Genomic DNA, 23,572 nt, shown 5'->3' on the forward strand with positions numbered 1-23,572 from the left:
AACGTTGTCTTGGTAAGCAACTCCAGTGTATATTTGGCCTTGTGTTTTAGGTTATTGTCCTGCTGACTTCTTACACATTTGGTTGTGTTACACCCTGAATTTAGATTGGATTAAATAGAGATGTGTCACTGGCCTACAAACAATATACCATAATGTCAAAGTGGAATGATGTTTTTTTTTTGTATTATATTTTTATACTATTTTTTAAAATAAACGATGAAACCAATTGAAAGCTGAAATGTATTCAGTCAATAAATATTCATCCCATGTGTTATGGCAAGCCTAAATAAGTTCAGAGGTAAAAATGTGCTTAGCAAGCCACTGTGTGCAATAATCCTGTAGTGTTTAACCATTTTTTTGTTGACTACCTCATCTCTGTACACAACACATACAGATAATTGGAAGGTCCCTCAGTCGAGCAGTGAATTTCAAACGCAGATTCAACCACAAAGACCAAGTGGTTTTTCCAATGCATCGCCAATTATTGCACCTATTGGTAGACGGGTAATACAAATAAAAAATCAGACATTGAATATCCTTTTGAGCATGGTGAAGTTATTAATGAACCCTTTGGATGGTGTATCAAAACACCCAGTCACTACAAAGATACAGGCACCAGTAGGGTTGCCAACTGTCCCGTATTAGCCGGGATGTCCCTTATATTGGGCTAAATTGTTTTGTTCCATACGGGACCTCCCTTGTCCCGTATATTCATCCAATCACAGTATAGTGTAAACGCGCCAATTTCTGCAAAGTCTGTCTGTCAAGGAAATATGGATAAACATGCAAAAAAAGACTGTTTATTGTAGCTGCACAATGTGAAGTAAAAAGACGTGGGTTAAGCCCGTCAATGGTGACTCAACGAAAGCTTTCTGTACTTTATGTGTCGGGAATTCTCAATTGGCCATGAAGGGGAGAATGACCTAACTCAGCATGCATCCACAGAAAAGCACAAGGCCACGCTAGCTAAAGGTGCATTCTTCGTGAGCTCTCCTTCACTGACCTGGAGCAGGCGGTGGTGGCCCTCAAAATGACAGTCAGTATGGACCAACTCTGTGAAGAGTTTTGTGCTAGCGGGAGGAAATGCAGAAAGCCAGACAGGATACCACAAAATCCACCAGTGAGAAGTAGCAGTGAGAAGTAGGTGGCAGTTTTCCAAAACCTAGGGAAAGCCAACTTGATCAACATGTTCAGGATTGTCTCATTGGTCCTCAGTGTGCCAGACTCAAATGCCTTTGTAGAGAAGATTTTCTGTCTGATGACCATTAAATGGTCAGACTCAAGAAACCGCTGTAGCACAGAGCTGAAGAAAAAAGAAATTCAAATATCTGGGAACTGTGACTTGTCACATAATGACTTCTCTCTGGCTATGCAAGAGTCAAGGACTGCTTGAAATCAGTCAAGAGCAGCAAAAAATATGTAGACTTGGTGAGTGACTCATGCCCCTCTTTTCCACTTTTGCATTTGAAAAGGTTATTTTTTTGCTGTAAAAAAGGTCCAAAATGGGATTTATTTTATCATTTATTTAGAGGTTTATTCACATATGTTTACACAACGATACAGTTTTAGTAAAGCTATAGGCTAAATGGAATATACAAATGTTTTGCCTTTCCAATTGAATAAGAATATACACTGTATATTCATTCACACAACACCGTACCCCCGTGGCACCGTGCACTGGCACGCAACCTTTTGTCCCTTATTTGGTAGTGAGAAAGTTGGTAACCCTAGGCATCGTTCCTAACTCAGATACCGGTGAGGAAGGACAGTACTCAGGGATTTCACCATAAGGACAATGGTGACTTTAAAACAGTTAGAGTTTAATGGCTGTGATAGGAGAAAACTGAGGGTGGATCAACAACACCGTAGTTACTCCACAATACTAACCTGATTGACAGAGTGAAGAGAAGGAAGCCAGTACAGAATAAAAATATTGCAAAACATGAATCCTGTTTGCAGCAAGGCACTGAAGTAATACTGCAAAACATGTAGCAAAGTAATTCACTTTTTGTCCTGAATACAAAGTCATTTGTCCAGAACATAAAACACATTACTGTGTACTACTCTCTATAATTTCAAGCATAGTGGTGGCTGCATCATGTTATGGGTATCCTTGTAACCGTTAGAGACCGGGCAGTGTTTCAGGATATAAAAGAAACGGAATGGAGCTAAGCATAGGCCAAATCCTAGAGGAAAACATGGTTCAATCTGCTTTCCACTAGACACTGGGAGATGAATTCACCTTTCAGAAGGACAATAACCTAAAACACAAGGCCAAATCCACTGTGGAGTTGCTTACCAAGAAGACAGTGAATGTTCCTGACTGGCCGAGTTATAGTTTTGACTTAAATCTACTGGAAATTCTATGGCAAGACCTGAAAATTGTTGTTTAGCAATGATGAGCAATCAATTTGACAGAGCTTGAAGAATTTTGAAAATTCTTCAAGCCCAGGTGTGGGAAGCTCTTAGAGGCTTACCCAGAAAGACTGACAGCTGTAATCGCTGCCAAAGGTGCTTCTACAAATACTGACTCAGGGGTGTGGATACTTATGGCAATTATATATTTCTGTATTTCATTTTTAATACATTTGCTAATATTCTACAAACATGTTTTCCCACTAAGGGGGCAAGTCAGCTTTGATATAAACTTGTGCAAAATGGAATTGGAAGTACAAAATGCCAAACATCACCAGGGTGTTGGTATTCAGACTAATTCTTCAGGTAGGTAGGTGTTTGATACGCAGTCTTGCTCATGAGAAAATGTGTGATAAGTCTTGTGGCATCTAGCAGCATGTGGAGAGGAGCCGGTAACAGTTTATTTGGATAATCCCATACTGATGGCAAATGGACGTTCAACTAAGCCAGTGGACAGAATTTGTCGAAATGACGTCATTTCAACCAATTTTGCCTGCTGTGAACTATCAACAAATTGTTCAAACAATATCCACTAACCCTAACCTAGCCCTTAACCTAAATTTAACCCTATACCTAAACCTCAGCGAACTGTTGCATGTCAACAGACTTGAAGTTGAAACTTTTGCTGATAGTTGGAACGTGTAGACCATCTATAGAGGACTAACTAAATAAAGTGGGACCGAAGAGCAAAACAATTATATCATTCAATAGTCTGTTGGCCGTAATAATAAAACAAAGAATATACAGTCACCGGGCAGGCAGAGTAATAGACGAGGGACTTACGCAGGTGCTCAATGGAGCCAACTTGGAATCAGGCGCTAAGTGAATAGTTCTACGACTCGATTGTGCCGGTAAGATTACATGGCTGGTCCTGGTCAATAAAAATGTACATTTTTGATTAACTCAATAAAACAAACTGCACATGATCTCACACTCGTATTATGAACTACATCCACACCACTGCAACACAGAATTATATTGGCTCACTCAGAGACATTTCAGACAGACATCCAGTAACAGTACACGGTTGTGTCACGTAAGGCTCATGTAAACATTCAGTTGACAATTATTCCCTTGTAAACCAACCGGTACCCACCCCAGTACGTAAATATATTTTGGAGATATATTTTGGAGATGACACTAACAGCTGAAGAGACAAAATCCAGAAATATAATATTTTGGATCATTTGTGTGACATCCCGGTTGAAACGGGTACTTACCATTTCAATTAATTTATACTTACTTTAATTAAGACATTTATTAATTAAATGGTCAATACCGGACTGTAAAATAAATGATTACCAGTAGACCTGTTAGACACAGTGATGCAGCCACCTCCGAGGGGCCTTGAGACGGGGGTGCCTCTGCTTGAACATGAACTGGAGGGATATACAGTGCCTTCAGAATGTATTCACACCCCTTGACTTTTTCCACATTTTGTTATGTTACAAAGGGGGATTCAAATGGATTTGTCATTTTTTGTCAATGATCGACACAAAACACTCTAATGTCAAAGTGAAAGAAAAATGCTAACATTTGTAAAAAAATATATATAAGAAATATAACTTCTTGATAAGATAAGTATTCAACCCCCTGAGTCAATGCATGTTAGAATCACCTTTGGCAGCGATTACAGCTGTGAGTCTTCCTGGGTAAGGGCTCTAAGAGCTTTGCACACATGAATTGTGCAACATTTTCCCATTATTCTTTACAAAAATCTTCAAGTTCTGACAAATTGGTTGTTGATGACTGCTGGAAAACAATTTTCAGGTCTTGCCATAGATTTTGAAGCAGAGTTAAGTCAAAACTGTAATTCGGCCACTCAGAAACATTCAGTGTCTTCTTGGTAAGCAACTCCAGTGTAGATTTGGTTATTGTCCTGCTGAAAGGTGAATTAATCCCCCAGTGCCTGGTGGAAAGCAGACTGAACTAGGTTTTCCTCTAGGATTAGGCTGGTGCATAGCTCCATTCCTTTTCTTTTTCATCCTGAAAAACTCGCCCGTCCTTAATGATTACAAGGATACCCATAACATGATGCAGCCACCACTATGCTTGAAAATTTGGAGTGGTCCTCAGTAATGTGTTGTATTGGATTTGCCCCAAACATAACACTTTGTATTTATGACATCAAGTGAATTGCTTTGCCACAATCTTTTCAGTATTACTTTTGTGCCTTGTTGCAAAAAGGATGCATGTCTTGGAATATTTGTATTCTGTAAAGGCTTCCTTCTCTTCACTCTGTCAATTAAGTTAGTATTGTGGAGTAACTACAATGTTGTTGATCCATCCTCAGTTTTGTCCTATCACAGCCATTAAACTCTTAACTGTTTTAAAGTCACCATTGGCCTTATGGTGAAATCCCGGAGTAGTTAGGAAGGACACCTGTATCTTTGTAGTGACTGAGGGTATTGATGCACCATCCAAAGTGGAATTAAAATCTTCATGTCTGCTTTTTATTTCATTACCCATCTACCAATAGGTGCCCTTTTTTGCAAGGTATTGGAAAAACTCCCTGGTCTTCGTGGTTGAATCTGTGTTTGAAATTCACTGCTCGACTGAGGGACCTTACAGATAATTGTATGTGTGGGGTACAGAGATGGGGTAGTCATCCCAAAAAATCCTGTTAAACTATTATTGCACACAGTCCATGCAACATATTTTATGACTTTTGACAGATTTTTACTCCTGAACGTATTTAGGCTTGCCATAATTAATAAGTTACTTATTGACTGAAGACATTTCAGCTTTTCATTTTTAATTCATTTGTTAAAAAATAAAAAATAAAAAAAATTGATCCACTTTGGCATACTGGAGTAGGCACAGGTGAATCTGGGTGATTTCCCCCCCAAAATAAGGTGATTCCAAAATGTCAAAATAAGGCATGATCTGAGTATGAAATGTTTTTATGGCAATAAAGGCATTTAGGCATTCCTTCAAAACAATTAGATGTGGGTAATGTTCACTGTCAAAAACATGCCCAATTCCTATGGGATATGTATGGATACTAATTATCACACATTTTATATTTTGTGAGATTGTGAATTGTTTGTAGGTATAAAATAGAATACAGAGTTATCTAACAGTCCAGTGGTCAAATATAGATCAATTCTAGAAATGGCCTTACAAAAATAGAAAACGAGACCCCCTATTACGATCAATAAACTTGACTTTAATTATTATACCTAAACCATCAGCTACTTGTAATCACTTCATAGTAGTGCTATGTGGAAGCGTCAACTATATTGGCGACACTCCCAACACATAAAATTACTCGCCAAATCTGTGAAAAATACAATAGGAAGACCATGGTGAATTCCCTCAAGTGCTTTTTGTTATACAATCGACTCTCGCAGGCTGTCTATTGACTCACGGCTACACAAATAGGGGGTGACCTCTATGGGGACCACCAAGAGGTTTGGCCCAGCAGGCTCCGGCCAGGTAGGTTCCAGCCCTGTGGGTTGTGTTTGCTCGGGGAGGTCCAATGGCGGATCAGACGTCACAGGGGCTGAGTGTAACACCACCTCACTGGTGACCTCAACGGGGACCACCAAGAGGAGTGGTCTGCCAGGCTCCGGCCTGGTGGTCTGAGTTTGCTTGGGGAGGTCCGATGACCTATTGGACACCAGAGGGGCCGATATGGGTTGCGCTCGCAACCCAGCCAATTCCATCTCTGCGGCAAGGTCCAGGTCGCTCCCATAGAGCACGTTCATCTTTCGCACCAGAAGTCCCTCCGTCTCCGGGGGCTCCTCGTTCTCCTCCCGCCTTATCTGCCTCTTGGAGCGGCGCATGAAGGAGGCATGCAGGATGGAGCGCTTGAGAAGGTGCTTGCGGTAAGCCCGCTGGATGATCACGGCTGCTGCCTCCTCCTCCTTGCGCCGCAGCGTGGTGGTGATGGGCTCGTAGGAGTCGGTCGTGGGGTTGTTCATGTTGAACTTGGCCTCGATGCTCACCTTCATGGCCGTCATCTCCACCCCTTCGCCCAGCACCTCCTGGGTGACGGCCAGCAGGATGTCCAGGCAGTGAATCTTATCGCCCGTGACCAGGGGCAGGTCCATCGAGATCAGCTTGATCCGGTTGGGCTTGGCGATACGCAGGGGTTCCTGCAGGGTGTCACAAAACTCTGACAGCTTGGCATATTCGATGAACTGCGTGCCCTCCAGGTCGAACTTCTCCCAGGTCTCGTCGAACATCACAAAGTCATCCTCGCACAGCAGGTCCCCGCTCTCCTCTTGGGCCGTGTTGAAGTTCTCCAGGATGATGGCAATGTACATGTTAACCACCACCAGGAAGGACATGATGATGTAACTGCAAAAGAACATGATACCCATGCCTGGGTTGCCGCAGTTGCCCCGAACGTCCGAGCCCGGGTTCTCAATGTCTGGGTCGCAGTCTGGAGGACCGCTGTTTAGAATTGGCAGCAGAAGACCATCCCAACCCGCAGAGGTGGTGATCTCAAACAGGCAGATAATACTGCTGCCGAACGTCTGGAAATTGAAGATGTCGTCGATGCCTGCCTGTTTTTTGACGTAGGCAAAGTTGGACATGCCGAATATGGAGAAGATGAACATGATGAGGAAGAGCAGGAGGCCGATGTTGAACAGGGCAGGGAGTGACATCATCAACGCAAATAAGAGCGTCCGAATGCCCTTGGCACCTTTGATGAGACGCAGGACCCTGCCTATCCTAGCCAGCCTGATGACCCTGAACAAGGTGGGTGACACAAAGTACTTCTCTATGATGTCCGACAGCATTATACCTGAAGGGAAATTAGATAAACAATGGTTAATGACCAATCACACCTCTCCATCTACTGTCGAAATATCTCATCTTCAATGCTTTTCAGTGTGGCATTTTTCAATTGGAATTTGGTTTACTTTCTGAATCAACTTGATTTTAAATGGAATTGACCCCAACCCTGTAGTAACTTGTCTATGACTTATCCTATGTACAGTATACAATAAGGTATACAGTGTAAAGAATATTGAGGTACAAACCCGCAACGGACAGGATGACCACGACAAAATCAAAAATATTCCATCCGATGGTGAAGAAGTAATGGCGAAGGGCAAACATCTTGAGCAGACACTCGCCGGTGAAAACGACGATGAAGGCCAGGTTGATTTTGTAAAGGACATTTTCCTTCTCCGCGCTTTGGTCGTCCGTCTCCACCATCATGGTGACCATGTTGAGGCAGATGAGGACCATGATGAAGATGTCAAAGAACTGCTGAGTGATGAAGTCAAACACAGCGCCTTGAATCATGTTCTGTAGGGGCCCGAGGGTCACATGAAAGAGAGAGCGAGGGAGACACAAACACAAATTTCCTTAGGTGTGTTAAAGCCAATGTTGTGTAGAACAGGCTAAGGTGGGTCAACGATGATGTCATGGCAAAGTCACGCATTTTAATGTCACTGGGTATGTGGTATACTCAGAGCAGGACCTGCAGACTCTAGCCCCATAACATAATTGAATTATTACTTGTACATGAAATGTATCACACAATTACTGGTCAAAAGATTGACATTGAAATTCTACACATAAAAAATGCACTTTCAACACAAAAGATCATTGATCAAATGACGTAATCCCTATAATCAGCAATTTATTTATTGAAGGTGCTTATGTAGAGTACATTTAGTCTTGGATTAGAAAGATGTAATGAATCTTAATACTAGAGAGAGTAGCATAAGTGTGTGGCTATAACCGAATGCCATTTATGTGTTGCATACCGTAGGCCTTGGGATAGGCTTCACTGGCTTCTTCGAGCCAAGTTTCTTCATGGCTTCATGATATTTCTTCTGCTCCTCTGTCATAAAGATGTCATCACCAAAGTGCAGGATCAAAATCAAATCAACAATTATTCTGGGCATTTACATGTATACAGGTATATATCAAAATGAATTAAAACTGTATATATTCAATCTTGATTTTTTAAAATTTGTAGTCAATTTGCGATTGGTACATCAATTGTTGGACTTTTAAAATAGTTATAAATACAGTTTGATTCTTGAAGAGTATCTGTACAGTATACAGTGCATTCAGAAAGTATTCAGACCCCTTCACTTTTTCCACATTTTGTTACGTTACAGCTTTAATCTAAAATCCTCACCAAATAATACCCCATAATGACAAAGCGAAAACAGTTTGACATTTTAGCACATTTATTAAAAATAAAAGACAGAAATACCTTATTTACATAAGTATTCAGACCCTTTGCAATGATACTTGAAATTGAGCTCAGGTGCATCCTGTTTCAATTGATCATCCTTGAGATGTTTCTACAACTTGGAGTCCACCTGTGGTAAATTCAATTGATTGGACATGATTTGGAAAGGCACACATCTGTCTATATAAGGTCCCACAGTTGACAGTGCATATCAGAGCAAAAACCAAGCCATGACGTCGAAGGAATTGTCTGTAAAGCTCCAAGACGGGATTGTGTCGAGGCACAGATCTGGGTAAGGGTACCAAAACATTTCTGCAGCATTTGAAGGTTACCAAGAACACAGTGGCCCCCATCATTCTTAAATGGAAGAAGTTTGGAAACATCAAGACTCTTCCTAGAGCTGGCCGCCATGCCAAACTGAGCAATCGGAGGAGAAGGGCGTTGGTCAGGGAGGTGACCAAGAACCCAATGGTCACTCTGACAGAGCTCCAGAATTCCTCTGTGGAGATGGGAGAACCTTCCAGATGGACAACCATCTCTGCAGTACTCCACCAATCAGGCCTTTATAGTAGAGTGGACAGACGAAAGCCACTCCTCAGTAAAAGGCACGACAGCCCGCTTGGAGCTTGCCAAAAGGCACCTACAGACTCTCAAGACCATGAGAAACAAGATTCCCCTGTCTGATGAAACCAATATTGAACTCCTTGGCTTGAATGCCAAGGGTCACGCCTGGAGGAAAGCTGGCATCATCCCTACGGTGAAGCATGGCGGTGGCAGCATCATGCTGTGCCAATGGTTTTCAGCGGCAGGGACTGGGAGACTAGTCAGGATTGAGGGAAAGATGAATGGAGCAAAGTACAGAGAGATCCTTGATGAACACCTACTCCAGAGTGCTCAGGACCTCCGACTGGGGTGAAGGTTCACCTTCCAACAGGACAATGACCCTAAGCACACAGCCAAGGTAACGCAGGAGTGGTTTCGGGACACGTGTCTAAATGTCCATGAGTGGCCCAGCAAGAGCCCGAACTTGAACAAGATCAAACATCTCTGGAGAGAAAATAGCTGTGCAGCGACATTCCCCATCCAACCTGACAGAGCTTGAGAAAATCTGCAGAGAAGAATGGGAGAAACTCCTCAAATACAGATGTGTCAAGCTTGTCGCATCATACCCAAGAAGACTTGAGGCTGCAATCACTGCCAAAGGTGCTTCAACAAAGTAGTGAGTAAAGGATCTGAATACTTATTTTTAATACATTTGCAAAAAAATATCATGTTTTATTAATGTACACTAATTATTTCGGGACTAATAAATTATATTAGTTGAATTGAGTAAATGCATTTCTCGTTTTACAGAGCAATTATTTGATTAACTACACGCTTATAATTTAGTAGGTCTATTGGTAGTTGTTATTTACACTATACACATAGCATATGCTTGGGTACCACATTGACATCTCTGATGTGCTTGCCTGAATAAGTGAATGCTAGAACAAGCTATTTGTATCTTGTCTCTTAATAATTGCATAACGGCGCAAGTTAGACATGTTCATTATTGTCCTACTGAGAGGTGATGTAAGGCTCGCTACCTTGACTAGATTCCTCCAGAGACGTACACGGCCTGTTGCCTTTATTCACATAATATGAACGTAGTTTACTATTATATTCAACATTTCTGCATAATGGTTGGGTCATTTCCGAACCTTTACAAAATGGCGACTCATCCAGTTGTCGGGGATTTCTATATCCAACTATATATATCTGTCATCTATTAATCACTTTATTTACTAGTAAAAAATAAATAAAAAAGAGATGGCGCTTATCTTTTTCTTTTGCTGGTTGAAATTGTCAATAATGACACCAATGAAAAGATTGAGGGTGAAGAAGGAGCCGAAGATGATGAAGATGACAAAGTAGATGTACATGTAGAGGTTGATCTCATACGAGGGCTGCTCCTCCACCTAGGGGACCATAAATAGTTTCGCTCGTCAAACAAACAAAAAAACGATTTACTTACAACAATTCAACTGCCACCAATGTGTCCGGTAACACTTTGAAATGACTTTCCTGAATAAGCATGAATAACATCTGACCAACTGTGTATAACTATACACTTTTAATAAAAGCATTTTGAAGCGTTTACAATTCACAAGCATGAATCACATTTATGATCATTTATAAAGCATGTATACACATTTTTCAATGGCTTACTCATGAATGCTATGACTTTTGTATTCTGTGGTAATAACTGCTCCCCAAACCAAATGTTTATATTACAGTATCTTATATAAGTACCTACTTCTCGAGAGTCCACGGCAGCATACATGATGTCCATCCAGCCTTTAAATGTGGCCTGTAGAGAGATAGGGCACTTTTTTTTCAGATACTTTTGAGTACACCAACACCCTCAGAGAAGGAAACAATATTAAATACTTTAGTAGACCAGGGGATGACCAAGTCTCTTGCTACCGGGTATGCAGGCATTTGCTCCAAACCTGTTGTTACACACTTGATTCAGTTAATCGAGTTCCTGGTGAGCAGCTAATTAGTTGAATCAGGTGTGCTAGAGTAGGGTTGGAGCAAAAGCCAGGAGGAAGGGTAGCTCTCCAGGAGGAGGATTGGGCCACAGCTTGAGAGCCAGCGCACAGCACCCATGCATCTTAGAAACCCTGGCCCTCACCACTTGCAGCAGAGAGAGGTAGCCCAAGCCCACGTTGTCGTAGTTGACTTTGACGTTGACCCAGCGGGCTTCCTGGGTGGCGTGCTGCAGGGCAAGGCAGTCACTCCTGTTGTTGACCTCGGTGATGGGGAACAGCTCCTCCGTGGTGGTGTTGATGCAGCGGTAGAACTTTCCGGCAAACAGGTTGACCCCCATGATGCTGAAGATGAGCCAGAAGATGAGGCACACCAGCAGCACGTTGAAGATGGAGGGGATGGCGCCGACAAGAGCGTTTACCACCACCTTCCTCCCATAGACAGGACACAGTGCAGTCAAAACCATTAAAGTCACCTCCGTTACAATAGTCAGCCATGACCACTGCAGTCACCGCCACCCAACACTAAGTCATGCTCCCTGCAGTCAAAATAGTCAGTCAAGACAGCTAACACCACCTTCGTCACAATAGTCAGTCATGATGACCACTAACATCACCTCGGTCACAATAGTAATTTATATGACTACTGCAGTCACCTCTGTCCCAATAGTAAGACATGCTCCCTGCAGTCAAAATAGTCAGTCAAGACAGCTAACACCACCTTCGTCACAATAGTCAGTCATGATGACCACTAACATCACCTCGGTCACAATAGTAATTTATGACCACTGCAGTCACCTCTGTCCCAATAGTAAGACATGCTCCCTGCAGTCAAAATAGTCAGTCACGACCACTAACGCCAGCTCTGTCACAGTAGTAAGTCATGAGAATAATACACTTGTCACAAGTAGTCACCTCCGTCACAATAGTCAGTGATGACCCCTAACGCCACCTACATCCTAACAGTCAGTCATGACCATCACCTCAATCGCAATAGTCATAGCTAACCACAGTCAACTCTGTCACAAGACGTCACTGTCAGAGATGTGTCAGTGTGTGTATACGTTTAGGATTGTCTGTATCAGCATTTCTGTCGGTGTGTCTTTCTCTGTCTGCGTGGATATTTAAGTGTTGTACTGATAGGTTTGAAACAGTTACTCACCCTCATTCCCTCAAATCTTGACAGGGCTCGAAGTGGCCTTAGAGCCCTGAGTGTTCTAAGAGACTTGATTGGTCCAAGTTCAGAGTAGCCCATCCAGTTAGCTCCTAAAGTGACTAAGGAAACCTGAGGCAGGATTGTAACGTCATTGTAGTCACCCAACATCTCGTTATATGCTTGTTCGAATGACCAAAACTTTACAAATTTAAGGTCTTGTATTTTCTGCCAAGCAGGATAACAAAAAAAATCAATTACTTGCGGAGAATACAAGGTAACACAAATGTCAATGTCTTCCTTGATTTTCACGTACATGTATTATGGAGCTCGCCCACAACAGTGATAATAGTTGTAACATTGCTTAACCCACGTTTCATTCTGTGTAAATATCACTCCAAAAACAATTCAATGGAAACTTACATCCACAATTAGGAAGTCCAGCCAACACCAAGCGTTGGTGAAGTAGGTCTTGAAGCCGTACGCCACCCATTTTAAGAGCATCTCAATGATAAAGACATAGGTGAAGACTTTGTCTGCATACTCCAGGATGATTTTGATAGTTCTTCTCCTCTCAATGTAAATATCCTCAAAAGCCTATCAGAAGTGAGCCAAAGAAAATGGATCTCAATATATATAACCAGTGGCCTTCCCAGAGTAATGGAGTATCAACTGTAAATAGGTCAACGACCAGGGACTCACTCACCAGAGCTCCACTGCTTAGGAGGATCATGAAGACTATGAAGGTCTCAAAGTAGTCGTGTTCCACGATGGTGAAACAGGTCCTGCGGAGGTTCCACCACTTCTTGCCTCTGCCCTGAGAGACGTCAAATGTCAGACACGGCCATCGAGCGATACAGCCTGGAGAGAGCGAGAGAAATGCCAACATGGTGTTTTTGTACGCTTCATTTGGACTGTTTCACTTGCCCCCCGAGGTGCTGTCTGTGTAGCATAGCCTAAAGTCTAGCCAGGTCCTGAGCGAGTTGGACAATCCCGCAAATAAAAGATGTGACGAATCATGGCAATCACTTTACTGACATTATTAAGCTGTGACTCCAAACTCTATGGTCCCATCTTAAATGAAATAGAATATACAGTGCCTTGCGAAAGTATTGGGCCCCCTTGAACTTTGCGACCTTTTGCCACATTTCAGGCTTCAAACATAAAGATATAAAACTGTATTTTTTTGTGAAGAATCAACAACAAGTGGGACACAATCATGAAGTGGAACGACATTTATTGGATATTTCAAACTTTTTTAACAAATCACAAACTGAAAAATTGGGCGTGCAAAATTATTCAGCCCCTTTACTTTCAGTGCAGCAAACTCTCTCCAGAAGTTCAGTGAGGATCTCTGAATGATCCAATGTTTACCTAAATGACTAATGATGATAAATACAATCCACCTGTGTGTAATCAAGTCTCCGTATAAATGGACCTGCACTGTGATAGTCTCAGAGGTCCGTCAAAAGCGCAGAGAGCATCATGAAGAACAAGGAACACACCAGGCAGGTCCGAGATACTGTTGTGAAGAAGTTTAAAGCCGGATTTGGATACAAAAAGATTTCCCAAGCTTTAAACATCCCAAGGAGCACTGTGCAAGCGATAATATTGAAATGGAAGGAGTATCAGACCACTGCAAATCTACCAAGACCTGGCCGTCCCTCTAAACTTTCAGCTCATACAAGGAGAAGACAGATCAGAGATGCAGCCAAGAGGCCCATGATCACTCTGGATGAACTGCAGAGATCTACAGCTGAGGTGGGAGACTCTGTCCATAGGACAACAATCAGTCGTATATTGCACAAATCTGGCCTTTATGGAAGAGTGGCAAGAAGAAAGCCATTTCTTAAAGATATCCATAAAAAGTGTCGTTTAAAGTTTGCCACAAGCCACCTGGGAGACACACCAAACATGTGGAAGAAGGTGCTCTGGTCAGATGAAACCAAAATTGAACTTTTTGGCAACAATGCAAAACGTTATGTTTGGCGTAAAAGCAACACAGCTGAACACACCATCCCCACTGTCAAACATGGTGGTGGCAGCATCATGGTTTGGGCCTGCTTTTCTTCAGCAGGGACAGGGAAGATGGTTAAAATTGATGGGAAGATGGATGGCGCCAAATACAGGACCATTCTGGAAGAAAACCTGATGGAGTCTGCAAAAGACCTGAGACTGGGACGGAGATTTGTCTTCCAACAAGACAATGATCCAAAACATAAAGCAAAATCTACAATGGAATGGTTCAAAAATAAACATATCCAGGTGTTAGAATGGCCAAGTCAAAGTCCAGACCTGAATCCAATCAAGAATCTGTGGAAAGAACTGAAAACTGCTGTTCGCAAATGCTCTCCATCCAACCTCACTGAGCTCGAGCTGTTTTGCAAGGAGGAATGGGAAAAAATTTCAGTCTCTCGATGTGCAAAACTGATAGAGACATACCCCAAGCGACTTACAGCTGTAATCGCAGCAAAAGGTGGCGCTACAAAGTATTAACTTAAGGGGGCTGAATAATTTTGCACGCCCAATTTTTCAGTTTTTGATTTGTTAAAAAAGTTTGAAATATCCAATAAATGTCGTTCCACTTCATGATTGTGTCCCACTTGTTGTTGATTCTTCACAAAAAATACAGTTTTATTTCTTTATGTTTGAAGCCTGAAATGTGGCAAAAGGTCGCAAAGTTCAAGGGGGCCGAATACTTTCGCAAGGCACTGTAGTAACTCTCTCTCTGTGAATGCTGATGTGCCAATTTGTGTGATATGGGACAAAGTTTACAGATATTTCCACAAGAAAATTAGACATCAAACACTTGATATTAGCGTTGCATTTTTGTAATTTAGTAACAATACATTGTAAAGACCATGAAAATCAGGAAACCCAACCCAGATCTATTTAAGCAGGGGACAGTATTTCCTGTGTACCATCAGTGAAGCAAGCTTCTGGTTCCTCTGGCTCTGGCTCCTCCTCTTCCTCCTCTTCCACAGGCTCTGGTTCAGGTACATAGTCCACCGTGCTGCACACCGAGGACTCGTCACCCACTGCACCCCACAACTATGGATGGGGAGGAAAGAGACTGAGTGGCTGAGACAAAATGTCAGCCACGACTTCAGGATAGGAGAGAGAGGAGAAATTTAACTCATGTAGGATTGTGAACTCGGATTGAAGAACTAAGTGAGATTTGTCCTGATTCTTATACTTGTTTGCTTAAATATCCAGATAACACTTTACATGGTATACTTGAAAGATTTATGAAGGGTTTATAAGTAGTTTATTAACTTACAATTATTAGTTCATAGATAAAGCAGAGTACAATTATCGTCTTCAGTTTGCCATCATACTGTACCTTCAAGTGATCACCCTGTCCATTTTCTTCATCTGATGTAAAAGACCCACTGTAGTCATCATCGTTCTCAAAGTCCGTCTCCCCCTGGGCAATGGGCACATTGAGGCTCATCTCGCCGTCTGCCTGAAGCCCGTCCACACAGTTGGTCATCCCATCGGCCATCTTGGAATCCTGGCACGTGTCTAAGTGGTTTAGTGCAAAGGTCTCCTTTTCGGGGTTTCCTTCGATCCCCTCACCCCCTTCCTTGTCCCCGGTGGCCTTTTTGCCCAGTAGCTGCAGGACCATGTGGCGGACAGAGGCTTTCACCCAGTCGATGCCCCAGTTGATCCTGCCGATGGCGATCTGGAGGTTGTTCATCTCACCGTCGTCATCACTGGACAGGTTGTCTCCACTGAATGAGCTGAGCAGCAAGGCCAGGAAGAGGTTCAGCACCTACAGGGAGGTAGAGGTGGCAGTTCTCTTTGAAAGTTAGAGAGAAGGTGTCTGACAGGGCAGTGTGGGGAATCTGATCCTACTTTACTCCCAGCTACTCCAAGCCTTGTGCGTTTAAGGGAGGTGTCCTGGGAGAATTAAAAGACTGCCAAAAGACACATCTATTCTATTCTGCTTCATGGCTTAGTGACTTACTGCGAGCTTACAGGCAGGTGAGCAAAGAATGGAGGAGAACTAAACTTCCGTGGGACCTATCGTCCTTCCACTCGCTCCTCTCTACCTTCTCTTCCTCTGTATGCACTGCTAAAGGCACTTTCTATCACTCTAAATTTCAGGCTTCTGCCTCTAACCCTAAGAAACTATTTTCTATCTTCCATCCCCCTCCCTGCTCCCTCTCTGCGGATTACTTTGTCAACCACTTTGAAAAGAAGGTTGACAACGTCTACTCTTTAAATCAGCCTACTGAGTCCACTGGTCCCACTCACATAGAACTACCCAATGCCTTGACCTCTTTCTCCCCTCTCTCTTCAGATAAAATCCTGCAACTAATAAAATCACTTTTTATAGCTACTGTTTACAGGCCTCCTGGGCCATATACAGCGTTCCTCATTGAGTTCTCTGAATTCCTATTGGACCTTGTAGTCATAGCAGATAATATTCTAATCTTTGGTGACTTTAATATTCACATGGAAAAGTCCACAGACCCACTCCAAAAGGCTTTCGGAGCCATCATCGACTCAGTGGGTTTTGTCCAACATGTCTCTGGACCTACTCACTGTCATACTCTGGACCTAGTTTTGTCCCATGGAATAAATGTTGTGGATCTTAATGTTTTTCCTCATAATCCTGGACTATCGGACACCATTTTCTTACGTTTGCAATTGCAACAAATAATCTGCTCAGACCCCAACCAAGGAACATCAAAAGTCATGCTATAAATTCACAGACAATACAAAGATTCCTTGATGTCCTTCCAGACTCCCTCTGTCTACCCAAGGATGTCAGAGGACAAAAATCAGTTAACCACCCAACTGAGGAACTCAATTTAACCTTGCGCAATACCCTAGATGCAGTTTCACCACTAAAAATTAAAAACATTTGTCATAAGAAACTAGCTCCCTGGTATACAGAAAATACCCGAGCTCTGAAGCAAGTTTCCAGAAAATTGGAACGGAAGTCTTCCGACTAGCTTGGAAAGACAGTACCGTGCAGTATCGAAGAGCCCTTACTGCTGCTCGATCATCCTATTTTTCCAACTTGATTGAGGAAAATAAGAACAATCCGAAATTCCTTTTTGATACTGTCGCAAAGTTAACTAAAAAGCAGCATTCCCCAAGAGAGGATGGCTTTCACTTCAGCAGTAATAAATTCATGAACTTCTTTGAGGAAAAGATCATGATTATTAGAAAGCAAATTACGGACTCCTCTTTAAATCTGCATATTCCTTCAAAGCTCAGTTGTTCTGAGTCTACACAACTGCCAGGTCCTAGGATCAAGAGAGACACTCAAGTGTTTTAGTACTATATCTCTTGACACAATGATGAAAATAATCATGGCCTCTAAACCTTCAAGCTGCATACTGGACCCTATTCCAACTAAACTACTGAAAGAGCTCCTTCCTGTGCTTGGCCCTCCTATGTTGAACATAAATGGCTCTCTATCCACCGGATGTGTACCAAACTCACTAAAAGTGGCAGTAATAAAGCCTCTCTTGAAAAAGCCAAACCTTGACCCAGAAAATATGAAAAAACAATCTAAAAAAACTATCAGCCTATATTGAATCTTCCATTCCTCTCAAAAAAATGTAGAAAAGGCTGTTGCGCAGCAACTCACTGCCTTCCTGAAGACAAACAATGTATACGAAATGCTTCAGTCTGGTTTCAGACCCCATCATAGCACTGAGACTGCACTTGTGAAGGTGGTAAATTACCTATTAATGGCATCAGACCGAGGCTCTGCATCTGTCCTTGTGCTCCTAGACCTTAGTGCTGCTTTTAATACCATCGATCACCACTTTCTTTTGGAGAGATTGGAAACCCAAATTGGTCTACATGGACAAGTTCTGGCCTGGTTTAGATCTTATCTGTCGGAAAGATATCAGTTTGTCTCTGTGAATGGTTTGCCCTCTGACAAATCAACTGTAAATTTCAGGGGTTCCTCAAGGTTCCGTTTTAGGACCACTATTGTTTTCACTATATATTTTACCTCTTGGGGATGTCATTCGAAAACATAATGTTAACTTTCACTGCTATGCGGATGATACACAGCTGTACATTTCAATGAAACATGGTGAAGACCCAAAATTGTCCTCGCTAGAAGTCTGTGTTTCAGACATAAGGAAGTGGATGGCTGCAAACTTTCTACTTTTAAACTCGGACAAAACAGAGATGCTTGTTCTAGGTCCCAAGAAACAAAGATATCTTCTGTTGAATCTGACAATTAATCTTAATGGTTGTACAGTCGTCTCAAATAAAACTGTGAAGGACCTCTGCGTTACTCTGGACCCTGATCTCTCTTTTGACGAACATATCAAGACTGTTTCAAGGACAGCTTTTTTCCATCTACGTAACATTGCAAAAATCAGAAACTTTCTGTCCAAAAATGATGCAGAAAAATGTATCCATGCTTTTGCTACTTCTAGGTTAGACTACTGCAATGCTCTACTTTCCAGCTACCCGGATAAAGCACTAAATAAACTTCAGTTAGTGCTAAACACGGCTGCTAGAATCCTGACTAGAACCAAACATTTTGATCATATTACTCCAGTACTAGCCTCCCTACACTGGCTTCCTGTCAAGGCAAGAGCTGATTTCAAGGTTTTACTGCTAACCTACAAAGCATTATATGGGCTTGCTCCTACCTATCTCTCTGATTTGGTCCTGCCGTACATACCTACACGTACGCTACGGTCACAAGACGCATGCCTCCTAATTGTCCCTAGAATTTCTAAGCAAACAGCTGGAGGCAGGGCTTTCTCCTATAGAGCTCCATTTTTATGGAATGGTCTGCCTACCCATGTGAGAGACACAAACTCGGTCTCAACCTTTAAGTCTTTACTGAAGACTCTTCTCTTCAGTGGGTCATATGATTGAGTGTAGTCTGGCCCAGGAGTGTGAAGGTGAACGGAAAGGCTCTGGAGCAACGAACCGCTCTTGCTGTCTCTGCCTGGCCGGTTCCCCTCTTTCCACTGGGATTCTCTGCCTCTAACCCTATTACAGGGGCTGAGTCACTGGCTTACTGGTGCTCTTTCATGCTGTCCCTAGGAGGGGTGCGTCACTTGAGTGGGTTGAGTCACTGATGTGATCTTCCTGTCTGGGTTGGCGCTCCCACTTGGGTTGTTCCGTGGCGGAGATCTTTGTGGGCAATACTCGGCCTTGTCTCAGGATGGTAAGTTGGTGGTTGAAGATATCCCTCTAGTGGTGTGGGGGCTGTGCTTTGGCAAAGTGGGTGGGGCTATATCCTTCCTGTTTGGCCCTGTCCGGGTGTGTCATCGGATGGGGCCACAGTGTCTCCTGACCCCTCCTTTCTCAGCCTCCAGTATTTATGCTGCAGTAGTTTGTGTCGGGGGGCTAGGGTCAGTTTGTCATATCTGGAGTAATTCCCCTGTCCTATCCGGTGTCCTGTGCGAATTTAAGTATGCTCTCTCTAATTCTCTCTTTCTTTCTCTCTCTCGGAGGACCTGAGCCCTAGGACCATGCCTCAGGACTACCTGGCATGATGACTCCTTGCTGTCCCCAGTCCACCTGGCCTTGCTGCTGCTCCAGTTTCAACTGTTCTGCATGTGATTATTATTATTTGACCATGCTGGTCATTTATGAACATTTGAACATCTTGGCCATGTTCTGTTATAATCTCCACCCGGCACAGCCAGAAGAGGACTGGCCACCCCACATAGCTTGGTTCCTCTCTAGGTTTCTTCCTAGGTTTTGGCCTTTCTAGGGAGTTGTTCCTAGCCACCGTGCTTCTACACCTGCATTGCTTGCTGTTTGGGGTTTTAGGCTGGGTTTCTGTACAGCACTTTGAGATATCAGCTGATGTACGAAGGGCTATATAAAACACATTTTATTTGATTAGTGAGGTCTGACCACACGACAACCTGCCCGCTCAACCTCATTCCCTCCTCAAGACCATCTATGGATACCTTCTCCCATTCCTCACATCCCTCCTCAAGACCATCTATGGATACCTTCTCCCATTCCTCACATCCCTCATCAACTCATCCCTGACCATTGACTGCTTCCCCTCGGACTTAAAAATTGCCCGAGTCGATCCCCTTCTCAAGAAATCAACACTTGAGTCCCTTCTTTCTTTTCTTTCCAAAACACTTGAGCGTGCTGTCGCTGACTAACTCTCTCGCTATTTCTCTCAGAACGATCTTCTTAACCATAACCAGTCAGGCTTCGAGACGGGTCACTCAACCGAGACTGCTCTTCTCCGTGTCATGGAGGCTCTCCGCCAGTGTTGTGTTCGAGACCACCTAAAGTGGGACTGGTTCAAGACAAAGACCGGAGCAAATCGAGTCCGAGTCAAGACCAAGACCGGAGGGGGTGAGAACGAGTCAAGACCAAGACCGGAGGGGGTGAGAACGAGTCAAGACCAAGACCAGGAGGGAGACAAAGGGTCAGAGACCAAGCCAAGGCTGAGACCAGGAAAATGTGAGTCCAATTCAAGACCATGATTGTAATTTTGTCAAATCATCACCATAATAAGAGTTTGAAATGTCCAGTATTTCTGTATTCATATTTCAGAACAACATATGGATTCTTTAGACATTAAGAATGGTGAAATGCTGAATGCTGGGGGAAAATAGAGCCACTCTACAAATTATTACTAACCCAAACACAGCGGGGAACATTGAGTGCCTCCTATAATAATACCTCTAATTACATTATTATTTTCAATGACGTTCTGATTTAATCTATTCAGTTTTTGTTGAAAAGGGTTAACACTGAAGAGAAAAAAAGATCCAATCAGGATTTTTCCTTTTTGGTCTCTGGGGAGATAAATATAGCTAGCTAAGTCAGCCATTGGCTACCAAAAAATGTATGGAAACATTTGCCTTCTCAAAGGCCAACAGGTCCTTGCACAACAGCGAGCAGTAGTTTTCCAGTTTATCCACGGTCTAGTAGGCTAGGTTTGCAGTGGCTGCAGCAGGTGTTATTGAAGAGGAAGTTGTTGCTAATTTGTTAGCTTCTCCCTTTTCAAGAATAACTTTCAACGACAAGCTGAGTTTCAAATGATCATCTGGTGAGTGGAAGTGTGTTTTTTTATCACAAGGCGCTTGCTGTTATCCATCTCTTTGAAAATAACTTGTTGCATTTAAACTTTCGGTCAGCGGATACTTTGTGTGCTAAACGTGAAATGCTTTTGCAATGGGAAGTCATAGTTGTACATTTCGATTAGGAAATGCTTAGCCTCATGGTTGTGTTTTTGTATTCTTTTGAATAGGCAACTACTACGGTCTTGTAATGGATGCGAGCTTTGACTGGAAGCCAGTGGAGTGTGAGAAGTAGCGGGGGGATATGGTAGAACTTCGGAAGTTTGAAGACCAGGTGGGCTGCATCGTTCTGGATAAGAAGCAGGGGTTTGCTGCCCGCTCTGTCCAGTTCAAGCTCTTCTCTGTCCTGGCACCCCAATGGTGGAACCAGCTTCCCCCTGAAGCTAGAACAGCAGAGTCCCTGCCCATCTTCCGAAAACATCTGAAACCCTATCTCTTAAAAGATTGCCTTGCATGTACTAACACTCACACTTAATAGCTACTTTATTAAGGAAAATGTGCTTACAAGGACTGTGATAAGTGGTTGTCCCACCTAGCCATCTTAAGAAGAATGCATTAACTGTAAGTCTCTCTGGATAAGAGCATCTGCTAAATGACTCAAATGTTAATGAGAGAGATCGAGATAATGAAGAGAAGCAAACTTACACTAATTTCAAGTGCCTCCTAAACAGGAACGTTTGTGAGACACGTGTCACCAAGCCTCGTGCTGTAAAATAAAGTGAATCCGTTTAATCATAAACCTTGTGCGTCTCGTATACATAACGCGTATAAAGTTGATGTCGTTCGGTGGTGACAATATAATGTTGCCTGCGATTCTTCTGGAGGTGGCTATCTTTAGTGTCTAAACCCCGTTAGACCATACCTGGGTTCTTATTTCTCAGATTAAGATGTAGATCATGGTTACATGGTGGACTGGGCAAGGCTGATCTCTCTCATTCCTCTGTAAGGAGCTGTGAATCAGCCAGAGGCCCTGGGAAAGGGCTGAGAGGGGCAGAAACACAAGGCTTAAGGGGGTTAGCAGCACAGGGGGCTCGAAAGGGCTAGAAATGAAGGGCTACGGTAGCGGTGGATAGGGCTGTGGAGGGAATCACAAAATGTGTTGAGACATAGGGCTGACAACGGGCTAACTTGTTGATAACATAACACCACAAAGAAAAAAAGGACTTGGGGGGGGGGGCAAACTGGACTGAGAATGGTAGAAGTAGTCTCTTGGAGCAAATACAGGGCTTGTAGGAGAGACATCGGGGGAGAAACAGGCTGGAGGGGAGCCGACAAAGAGTTCAAATCGAGATGATGACCAACCATAATATACATTATTGGCTGCCACTTGGAGCGGCCTACCGTTATTGTGCTCGTAAGTCGCAACTGTACTCAAAAGGAACCTCCCCCATATTCCATACAGCGTGTGTTCGTGTGATGGGACATTTGATTACCTTCCCCATCAATTAGTGATGCATTCTGCAGACGTCTCTCTCTCTTGGATCTGATCCCCGAGCCCCTCTCGCCGTGCGCCGTTCAGCTGTCCGTGTTTGTTCCGTCCGTGCCAGGGGGCTCACTTAAGCTGGGTCTTAGCAGATACCCAAGGTCAGAACCACTGTTTGCTGGCTCAAGTCATTTGACTTAAATAGATAGAAGCCCCCCCCTCCGCCGATTAATAAATAGAATGACTCAAAACACCATTATTGTGCAGTAAAACCACGAAATGTCATGAAACTGAACTGAGATCTGGTGTTTGGTGGTTGTTTGAATGTAAACTGAATGTGTATTATGATACATCCAAAGTGGAAACATCCAAAGTGGTTCTGCAATCTGAATAATTGTGTTTTTAAGAGAGGGTTGTGAAAACATTTTGGGGGGGGGGGTTTAGTGCATGTACAATGCAGCATCAAAACACAAACAATATGTTTTGGCAGACTGTGTCTCTCATACAAGGCTTTTATGTAAGTTATAGTAGAGGTAATGTGGAAAGTGGGCCTTCATCACTGGTTTTCATGTGAGAGAACTGTTCAGAATTCTCCCATTCTGAGGTAATGGAGGTGGAGAGAGGGCACTCGTGGAAGGTGTGCCCTCTAGCAAACTCTATAAAACAGGCAAGTTTTCGGGCACCTCCCCTGTATTCGGACACTTATTTAACCCCTTATTGTTGTTGGCGCCAAACTACCTTCATGCTTCCATTAATTTGAATGGGTAACAAATCAACAAAAGAGTCTCCCCTTTCCATAGTAGTCATAATAGTTTCTCTAGGCCAAACCGT

At 43.0% G+C, this 23,572-nt stretch overlaps 1 protein-coding gene across 1 annotated transcript in view; it reads right to left on the reverse strand.

Annotated features, from left to right (window-relative positions):
* Positions 1 to 4,950: 4,950 nt before the first annotated feature.
* Positions 4,951 to 23,572, reverse strand: part of scn4aa (sodium channel, voltage-gated, type IV, alpha, a) — a 46,232-nt gene continuing 27,610 nt past the window's right edge. Inside the window, exons 13-23 of the mRNA XM_036946594.1 lie at positions 15,609 to 16,040; positions 15,187 to 15,316; positions 12,972 to 13,126; positions 12,689 to 12,862; positions 12,275 to 12,397; positions 11,259 to 11,540; positions 10,878 to 10,931; positions 10,402 to 10,539; positions 8,145 to 8,246; positions 7,410 to 7,680; positions 4,951 to 7,171 (exon numbers count right to left, since the gene is read on the reverse strand). Of these exons, the coding sequence (XP_036802489.1) occupies positions 5,748 to 7,171; positions 7,410 to 7,680; positions 8,145 to 8,246; positions 10,402 to 10,539; positions 10,878 to 10,931; positions 11,259 to 11,540; positions 12,275 to 12,397; positions 12,689 to 12,862; positions 12,972 to 13,126; positions 15,187 to 15,316; positions 15,609 to 16,040 (3,285 nt within the window). The 3' untranslated portion in view covers positions 4,951 to 5,747. The remainder of the gene's footprint in view (positions 7,172 to 7,409; positions 7,681 to 8,144; positions 8,247 to 10,401; positions 10,540 to 10,877; positions 10,932 to 11,258; positions 11,541 to 12,274; positions 12,398 to 12,688; positions 12,863 to 12,971; positions 13,127 to 15,186; positions 15,317 to 15,608; positions 16,041 to 23,572) is intronic.

This window comes from Oncorhynchus mykiss, chromosome 16 (assembly GCF_013265735.2).
Source record: "Oncorhynchus mykiss isolate Arlee chromosome 16, USDA_OmykA_1.1, whole genome shotgun sequence".
NCBI lineage: Eukaryota > Metazoa > Chordata > Actinopteri > Salmoniformes > Salmonidae > Oncorhynchus > Oncorhynchus mykiss.